We start from the raw sequence: 8,798 nt of genomic DNA, 5'->3' as shown, positions 1-8,798 counted from the left end.
CGGGCACGATAAAAAAAAAGAAAATAAGATTGAGAGGCACTTGTTCGGGATTTGTTCCATGAGGCAGGCCTGCCAAAGGATCAATTGCACTGTGCGTAGTGCATGTCCGAGCACGAAGACGCGGGAGCTGACCTTGGGGGGATGCGTTATTGCATCACGATGCTTCATAGAGCGATGCCTTTTGGCGCAGACGCGATTAAAGGACCAGTGGCCGCAGTCGCAGCAAACAGCGCTGGGAAAAAAGGTGGTCAAATTTTCGTTGGCATGTACAGGATGGCTTTCAATGTAGTGCGCCATCAGCGGATCGCCCTTGCGCATTGAGCACACACATCCTGGCGCAGGACAGTCAATCCAGTTCAGAGAAGGAAAGCACTCGGAAGGGCGGCGGAGATCGGGTGGAGTGGAATGGTGCGTTTGAACATGGCGTTGCTCATTGGAATCCGAGACAAGCATGTTGCAGATTGCACAAGACACCGGAGAAGGAGTCGCCATAATGGCTGCACGCAAAGAAAAGAAAGGCAAGGTGAGATGGTTCACGCATCAATAAATGGCAGCGCATGCGAGGAATGAGGAAGGGTGGGGACTCACCGTTGAGGAGAAGGAAAATGCAACGGAAATTGTAACGGAAGAACGAATCTCAACGGTAAAACCATAAGGGATGACACTTGGTACGTGACCGAAGTTGTCTCGATGAACAGGTGAAAAAGTGTCTCCGTCTGTGACTCGTTTTGCTGACAATAGATCACAACAACCAAATGTAATGTCAGAATTTATATCTTGGCCGTTGGCGCGCCACCGCCTTTTTTTCCCGCCTAACGCCTTAATAACCCCTTGTGCTGCTTGTGTTGGTTTGTTGTGGCTGACGGCCGAACGGTTATTTTTGAACCTGTGGTGGAACCTCTTGCTGGCTTGAGAGGGCGTTTGATTGAAGCCTGTTTTCGGTGGCAACGGCTTGTGTTGGACTGGGTGCTGGCAAGGTCTGGGGTAAGGGAGGGTGTTCAAGGGATACCACCGGCTGGTAGCCCTGGCGTGCAGCAGTGTCACGAAGTGGGAGACGCGATTCTCGTAAGGCGGGCACAAGTGGGCACGGACTGGCCCACGTCCACACACATTTCAACTTGGCGCACGAGTCGCGCCAGATCATGGATACTGAGGCAACCGTCTAGCTCTCGACGAGAAGTGAAAGTCATTACTACTTCTACTTGGAAGCAGGGCCCTGGTTGCTCGGCCCAAGCTTGCTGACGCCATGTCGACACTGACAGATATCGTGGCCGAGGGTCACCGGCAATCGGAGCACAAGCTGTGCAGGAGCATTGAAGCGATCATTGCCAAGTACAGCCATGAGTTTCCCGATAGCGATGTCGTTGATCTTGAGGCGATGGTAATTTGCGAGGATCGAGGTATGACAATGCGCCCGTGGCTGCTTCCATGCGCCCCCCGGGTCCGACTCATGCACCCTGGTTTATCATTGCTTGTACGTTGCAGGCGAACTCAAGTCAGGGAACGCTCACCTCTTTGGAACAATGCATGCGGCTCCCACCGTCGATACGCGAGGTAAAGAAAGGCATGCCCGCCTGCTCACACACTCAGCACACATTCTTTAGGCTCTCTTGCGCACATCCGTGCGTGCTCGTACACGCTCGTTGCTTTCCGCCCAAAGCACCTTAGTATACCTTGCTTTGACGTGCTGGTTGATGTAGTCCTGGACTGCCTCATGGATGCCGTCGCGGGGTCGGACTCGGATGAGTCATGTGTCGAGGAAGAAGATGACGGGAAACCCGAACCACAACGCGCGAAGAAGCGAGTAAGTTTAATCAGGGCGCCTCTGAATCAACCTATGGTAGCACCTACTTTTTGTGCGTGCCAGATGCCTTGGACGCACCGCATCCCTGCGAGTTTTGTTGGCCTTCTCTGGCTGTTCTGCTGTCTCTGCTCCACCCCCCTCTGTTCCTCTTTTCTACCAAGGACGGCTCGTTTTCACCTTCTCTCCCCCTTTCTTTCCTGGCTCACAGGCAAAACGATTGCGCCCACCTGGCCAAGTGTTTGAAGATGTTCAGTGTACTGAGACGGTTTGTGCACAACTATTCGCGCAAGCAGCTTTTTATATTTTTGTGTGTATTCGTGGCTTCTCATCATTGAACCGCTTCTGCTCACGGATGTGAGCAGTCGGCAGCTGAAACAGAAATCGAATCCGTGGACCGCGTACGGGAGCAGCGTCGGCGTGCTGCTCGTGTTGCTTCACAGGCAGCACGGCGTGGAAACGTATCCGCGAGCAGAATGTCTACTTCCATGAGTGTGGGTGCGAGGGCAGCCGCCCAAGCACCCCTGTCGTCCCGCATATCGCGCGATACCAATTTGGTGCTTGAGGATTCTGACTGTGAATCGGCGATTGAGCATGCCGAAGTATAGTCATCAGAGGAAACTTGAAATCAGACCCATCATTTCACCTGCCAACCGACTGTTCGTTTTTCCAATTCACCCAACTCTGTGTTTTTCATGTCATCAAGTCAGCCATACCAACCTGCGTTTCGTGGATGGCCGGACACTATTCGAAATCACGACCATCAAGAGGTGCAACGCATGATACAATTTTTTTTGCAGATGCTCGAGCGAGCAAGTGTATGAATATTCAAGTCGATTTATTGTGTTCAAGCGAAGTGGGCCCGTGCGCGCGAGAGAACAATGTGCGAGTGGCCGTTGTCGCTTTGGTCTGGAGTCAGAAGCGGCTGAGCTTGACCGTGAGGCGGCTCAAGTTGACGCAAACTTTGGGAGAACAAAGTTTTCCAAGGCGCGCTTGTAGTCATCAAAGTAGCGGCGCATGTGCTGTGCGGGGACAAGGAGTGAAAATGTCAAGTATTGGCGAGCAGCCATTCACGAGTCCTAGCGTCCAGGGAAGCCTCGAGTTGCATGACTCTGTGAGGACAGGCAAAAGCCGCGTGCTTACCATGACATGTTCAGAGTCGTCAAAGATACAACGGGTTACATCATGTCCTTGGCTTTCCCAGCCAGTCATGACTTGCTCGATGCGATCAGCGTCAGTGATGGGATCGAAATGACTGAAGATGACCAGCTGCGGCAGAGCCAATGGATTTTGCTATCCATTCCAGCAAAATGTGAGGGCCGACTGCTCACGTGCTGAAACACGCATGCCAAAGCACGGATAGAAAGAGAATCAAGCAGCCAAAGCCAGCTTGGTGTGCAAGTGTCGAGTGGGATACCTTAAACGTGGTGGAGGACTGGTGATACAGACGAAGTGCAGGTCGGTTGAGCGCTAGGACGCCTTGCAACAAGGCGGTCATCAAGGCCACGGCGGCTGGATTGGTGAATGAGGCACTGCTCATTCCATAAGGAATACCTTCGATATCCACCGGGCTGTCCAAGACCTGTTTGGGCAGGCAAGAGGTGCGGGCCCAAGCCACCACTTGAGCGTAGGTATGTTCGACAAGAGGGGCAGTGCGCGCAAAGAATCGGACATCCAAGAGTTCAATCCAAAGACAAGCGTAACTGGCGAGACTCAACGCACGACGCCTCGCAGGTTCTCTTGGGCCTTTTGAATCATATCGTTGTCCTTCAAGTGCATTTGGGTACAGCCCCAGATGAAGCCACCCACAGAGAATCCATGAATCAAGATGGGACGGCCTTGGGCCATGGGTCCAGTGATGAGCTCAGCGACGGCCGCAGCAGCTGCACGCGACTAGCAGCCAGATCAGAAAATAAGGGGTGAGGCGCAGGGAGGAAGAGAGTGTAGGTGAGTGAGTGAGTGAGTGAGAGAGCGCGCGAGAAGAAAAAGAAGAAGAAGATGAAGATCAACAAGCGGTCTTGAGCAGAGACAAGATCGACAGTCTCGTTGCAGGTAGAGCACTTTTGATTGCCTTTATTAAATTTTTCCTGGGGCATGTCGACACGTACGTGGCTGGGGAGCAAGACGTGGTTCGGGCGAGGTAGCATCGTAATCACGTCCATGCCCAAAGGATTATAAAGGAGATCCGTGTAGCGCTTGAGATGTTTCTAGAGGGAGCAAGAGAGTTGTTGTAAGCAGAGCGCCTGACTTTGTTCGGGTGTGAGCGGCACGTGATCGGGTGGTGATGGAAAAGAATCGGCTCGTTTGATCTTGCAGCTCAGCAATGTGTCGAGAAGAAGCAGGCGCATTTAGAGACTTCAGAATGCCTCCTTTTGAAGATGGATAATGGGGACGGGGTTGAAAGATCATGGGGGTCGTGGGTCGTGGACTGTACCTGGCGCGAGTTGAGCCAGCCAATCATCAGGACCAAGGGGCGGCCGTCATTGGCTGCAAGATCCTGCTCGGCGTGGTAGGTAAAGCTTTGTCCGTGACGCCGGTCAATGTCCAACAGCAGATCTCGAGACTCCTGCGTGCTCAAGGGAGCGCGCTGAAGCCAGCCGCGCCCCGCCGCCAGTCGCGGCCTCGCCATGCGCATCAACATCATGATTTCCGATCAGTGTTGGAAACAAATCACACTCAACATGTTCTCCCCAAACACCAACATAAACCCCGGTACAGTAGACCATTACTATTACCTTGCATGCTGAAAACATCTACTAAAAGTCGGATAAACGCTGCATGACCCATATTGTTACAAAATAGGAGGGAGTATTTTCAGAGGGCGAATGCAGTGAGAGGTGGCCAAGGTACATCAAGTGTAACGGCGTTGCAGCCGTTACGTTACTCTTCCAACAGTGAAAACCGTTCTCCGTGTGTGTGTGTGTGTGTGTGTGTGTGTGTGTGTGTGTGTGTGTGTGTGTGTGTGTGTGTGTATTTCCTTTGCACTGGCTGTGTACGTGGCTTGGTCGGGTCGGACGGGACAGCAGCGGGGGCGGGGGCGGGGATGGGGTATACGAAAGAATGTTAGGGGCACGAGCCGGTGGGGCTTGAAGCAGGAATGTTTGATGGGCTGGGGGGGTCTGGTTTGAAAATGCATTTAGAGCGGTTTGCTAATCTCGGACCTGGATTTGCACGCGTAGTAGACTCTTCTTGTGCCCGGCCACCGCGCAGCTCCAACAAGATGGAGGCGCATAGCGTAGTCGAGGTCAGAGCTCGCGTGGCTTGATGCTTGTGCGCACGTTCTTGTGCGTGATTGTGTGCATCCTGATCACCAAACGTGTGGCTCTTAGCCGACAGCCATGCGCTCTGCAACGGAATTTCTGAAGAAGCATAGCCCGAGGGCAGACGATGTGAGAAGCCGATACAGCCGTTCAACGGCGAAGCATCTGACCGATCACATGAATGCACCTTGCAAAGCGCACCCTCCCCTTCTTACTTGTTTCCCTGTCTCTGCTCAGCAGTCATCCCTGACGCGTGACAGCAGTGGCCCGCGCAAGCACTTACAAAGCATTCAGCCTACCAGCCAAGTTTGTTGTGTGCCGTTGCACCGGCCTGGATCTGAGGCCAGGCGTAAACGGTGCTTCTCATCACTGTCTCCTATCGGCTCTGATTTTGACAACCTAGCCAACTCCGGGTGGAACCAAGAGTGCCGTCTGCCATTCCACTGTCCCCGGATCCTCTTCGGGCTCTTCTGCTGCTCAGCAAGGTGTGCCGGCCCCTTGCATCCGTTTGAACAATATTGAAAGCGCATGCGGTACATACAACCACTAAAGAAATAAAACCATGCGTGCATCATTTTGATTAGCTTCATCGCTGGTCAGCGAACTTACACGCGAAGCCACGCCGCTTGAGGAGGCCGTCGACATTATCGAGTCGCTGCAGGAGCTCGTCGCTCAGCTCAGCCGTGAGCTGGCCGAGGTGCGGTGTGGCTTGATCATGCTTGGTCTCGAAGCTGGGTTGCTCTCATGTCATCATCGTCGCGCACAGCTGCATGAACAGGATCTTCAGCGCGACCGCGCAGCTCGTACACACCGTGCCGAGGAGGCGGCCAGTGATGCTGTCTATGACAGCCTTATGTCTCGGGTTGGTCTCTCAGTCTGCTCCACATGATACCCATCCTTCCAATATCCGCATCCTTGTTGCCTTTGTCATCCATTCTGCGCTTTCTCCTCAATCATTGACTCGCCCAACAAGGCAGCAGTATATTATGCTTGCCCATGGCTTTCTCGTCTGGTCTAAATCTTGCTTGTTTTTGCTACCACTAGCTACAGCAGGAGGGAGCGACGGCTACGTCCGAGGCTGCCCTGCCAGAACTCCCCCAAATGCCCGAATCATTATCTACCACGTCGCCCGAGTTTAACGAGTCTAGGATTGAGGATCTTACGAAGGAAAATGAACACCTACGAGCTAAGGTGCGACCTTTCCGCTTGGTGCTAGTGGTGTCAGACGAGTTTCAAACCATTATCAAGCGAAAGGGATTTCCCTCGTTGGCCTCACCTTATGATATGCTGTTGAAACCATGTTGGCACAACTTCAGCTCAAAGAGTGTTTGCGGGAAAAGTTGCGAGCCGAGTTTCGCTGTGACTTTTTGGAGCAGCGCGTTGAACATCTATCACAGCTGGCTGATACCGCATCATGAATCACCAAGCCCATTTTTGTTGTCCCCATGTCCCGTTGTTCAATTGAACTTGATTGCCTCACCAGGACTGGTCTATCAAACGGCTGTGGCCTCGCCACTGACAATACATTGCAATCGAGCTCGATTTCGAAAGAAAGTTTAAAGACACCGGTCGATCATGCGGTTGGGATGGCTCAATCGGATGGGGTCAGGGCAACACATTTTGAGACACCTATGGCTCTGAGTGACCGTTGTGCTTCCGAACCAGCCCTGCCGCAACAGTCTCACCCGCAACGCGAAAGCAAATGCGTGCCAGCCGAGGCAAGACATCGTTGGTTTCGACGCAAATCGAGCGGTCAAGCTCAAAATCGGCGACGGCCATGGTGTGTGAGCCGACCATGCGCGGCTTTTTAATTGTGTTGCCGCTCTTGTCCAGCTACAACCATCGACTACAGTGAGCTTATCACATTACCACCAGCATCAGAGTATCATTCGAATAGAGCGCACCTTTGAGACAAGGTTGCGTAGAACGATGCCGCAAGAGCTCTCATTCCAATGAGCCTCGAGTCGACTTCCATTCAAGAGAGGGGTTGGTAGGTCAAACGTCAGCAGCTGACACCTGATGTGTGCACAAGCACAAGAGGTGTGTATGAGACGGTCCGAGTCGTGCACCCGCGCAGGCGAACAGTAAGAGGACAGGGGTTCAGATTTCATATGTCAGTCGGCATACACTCACCGGACGCGCGTCGCCTCGGGCGCTGGCTCGTCCGGATGACAGCCCACCTCACCAAATCTGAGCGACACGCAAGAAAATAGCCTCATGAGTGGGAAAGGTGTGCAAAGTCAACAGGGCAATGGCTACATGCAAGCCACCACATGATGAACAGCGGGGGAATTGAATCCAGCGATGAGCCATCCATTTCTCTTCTGTCGAGCAAAGGAGTCTGGAAATACATACAGCTCAAGGCCATCACTATTGTTGAGCTTGATGCGGACGTCGTCGCCGGCAGTGGCACAATCCACGGGCTCTTCCGCAACAGTCAAGCCTAGGCGTCACGTCAGAAAAAGCAACAATCAATTTAAAAAGATACCTCGAATGCACAATCGCCTTTCAGCTGCAATTTTGTGAGTGTCAAGCTGAGCAAGTTGAAGGTGCCGCAGCATACCTTGTACTACGCTGACAGTGCTTCCTGGACGCCACCAAAGAGGATCACCCGTTTGGACGCTGCCCGACGCGATGAAGCCTTCTGCATAATGTGAACCTTGTAGCTGCGACATCCACAAAAAACAAGGGCTACATGTGAGCACATCAGAACTTGAACTACGCCTTTATGTTCACACAGTCAACGCCGGTCTGGCGAAAGAACACGTTGGCTGGCAGGCTGGCACAGGCGCAAAGCAGGTACCTTGACAAAGTCTGACACGATGACACGAAGAGGTGCTTTCACCAGATGCTCATATGCATGTCCCTTGAAGCCATCTAGCCGACGAGACCGGGGTGTGGGGTCAGCCCGTTTGACAAGAGCAACTTTGAGGGAGAATGCCAGCTATGTGCAGTTGCACAGCTTCGTGCACCAAGCAAGTTTATCACACCAATGGCAGAGACGACGGTACTGGTATCCGACCACATGGCCGTATGGTCGCTAGCATCACGCAAGTTGTCTCCGGTCATGCCACTGCAAGGTACAAACTTGGTGTTCTGTAGTTGAATGTGATGTATGTGATTGAAAGAGAATCAAAAGAATCGAGCGCCAAGATGAGTGTGTAAGCCACAGCTTGAAATCTGCCTTGCTAGCTCAAGCTAGCTCGTCATTGAGTCATGATATCAGGCTGACCTGAGGCTGAAAGCCAAGTTTGGTGCAAAAGGCGGACATGGTGGCTTGGATCTCCTGAAAGCGGCTACGGTCCCATTGAATCTAGCAAAGTCAAGGTATTGCCGTTCAGCTTGAAAGGTAAGCTCGGTGTCGTCAATGGCAATGATGTGCGATCGGCCAGAGGGGGAATCAAGGGACAGCGTCGAAGCGCACCATGTCCATTTTGTTCACGGCGACCACGAGTTCATTGATTCCAAGGGCGCGGAGGAGCAGCAGATGCTCACGGGTTTGGCCACGCTGGAAACCAGCTTCAAAGCTGTTTGGCGTGGCGTCCACGACCACAATTGCAGCATCGGCCTAAGTGCCGTCGAAAATGGGTGTGAGCAAAACGGAAAGAAGGACCTGACACTCTCCCCGGGCCCTCAGCGCCTCGAGTGTTAGGCATTGGCATGCGAGGGGCGCAAACGAGTTGACAATAATTCCAATGGCTTTGCAAGACTGCAAGGGGAAAAAAGAATGAGTACAG

General features: G+C 52.9%; 5 protein-coding genes across 5 annotated transcripts in view; 2 read left to right on the top strand and 3 right to left on the bottom strand.

The window, feature by feature from the left end:
- Positions 1–492, bottom strand: part of MONBRDRAFT_9718 (uncharacterized protein) — a gene marked incomplete at both ends in the record, with an annotated part of 3,957 nt that extends 3,465 nt beyond the window's left edge. The window contains one exon of the mRNA XM_001747309.1: positions 133–492. Within this exon, the coding sequence (XP_001747361.1) occupies positions 133–492 (360 nt within the window). The remainder of the gene's footprint in view (positions 1–132) is intronic.
- A 754-nt stretch (positions 493–1,246) lies between these two features.
- On the top strand, positions 1,247–2,162 carry MONBRDRAFT_9717 (uncharacterized protein; the record flags this gene model as incomplete). Its single annotated transcript, XM_001747408.1, has 4 exons — positions 1,247–1,400; positions 1,486–1,554; positions 1,605–1,804; positions 2,013–2,162. 4 exons carry the CDS (start codon positions 1,247–1,249, stop codon positions 2,160–2,162), a joined length of 573 nt encoding a protein of 190 aa, XP_001747460.1.
- A 586-nt stretch (positions 2,163–2,748) lies between these two features.
- On the bottom strand, positions 2,749–4,445 carry MONBRDRAFT_27002 (uncharacterized protein; the record flags this gene model as incomplete). The annotated part of the gene is made up of 6 exons (XM_001747308.1): positions 2,749–2,823; positions 2,945–3,094; positions 3,219–3,383; positions 3,524–3,694; positions 3,910–4,008; positions 4,236–4,445. 6 exons carry the CDS (start codon positions 4,443–4,445, stop codon positions 2,749–2,751), a joined length of 870 nt encoding a protein of 289 aa, XP_001747360.1.
- A 793-nt stretch (positions 4,446–5,238) lies between these two features.
- MONBRDRAFT_27001 (uncharacterized protein) lies at positions 5,239–6,479 on the top strand (the record flags this gene model as incomplete). Its single annotated transcript, XM_001747407.1, has 6 exons — positions 5,239–5,367; positions 5,465–5,546; positions 5,646–5,758; positions 5,840–5,923; positions 6,106–6,252; positions 6,378–6,479. The coding sequence occupies 6 exons, from the start codon at positions 5,239–5,241 to the stop codon at positions 6,477–6,479; spliced, it is 657 nt and encodes a 218-aa protein (XP_001747459.1).
- Positions 6,480–6,690: 211 nt separating this feature from the next.
- The window catches only part of MONBRDRAFT_33183 (uncharacterized protein), a gene marked incomplete at both ends in the record, with an annotated part of 3,715 nt that continues 1,607 nt past the window's right edge, over positions 6,691–8,798 (bottom strand). Inside the window, 10 exons of the mRNA XM_001747307.1 lie at positions 6,691–6,894; positions 6,966–7,077; positions 7,195–7,251; positions 7,417–7,504; positions 7,625–7,727; positions 7,865–7,938; positions 8,052–8,157; positions 8,294–8,374; positions 8,486–8,629; positions 8,675–8,760. Coding sequence (XP_001747359.1) covers positions 6,691–6,894; positions 6,966–7,077; positions 7,195–7,251; positions 7,417–7,504; positions 7,625–7,727; positions 7,865–7,938; positions 8,052–8,157; positions 8,294–8,374; positions 8,486–8,629; positions 8,675–8,760 — 1,055 coding nt within the window. The remainder of the gene's footprint in view (positions 6,895–6,965; positions 7,078–7,194; positions 7,252–7,416; positions 7,505–7,624; positions 7,728–7,864; positions 7,939–8,051; positions 8,158–8,293; positions 8,375–8,485; positions 8,630–8,674; positions 8,761–8,798) is intronic.

The sequence above is a fragment of the Monosiga brevicollis genome, genomic scaffold (genome assembly GCF_000002865.3).
Source record: "Monosiga brevicollis MX1 MONBRscaffold_16 genomic scaffold, whole genome shotgun sequence".
Classification (NCBI taxonomy): Eukaryota; class Choanoflagellata; order Craspedida; family Salpingoecidae; genus Monosiga; species Monosiga brevicollis.
This window is presented reverse-complemented; position numbering and strand designations above follow the sequence as displayed.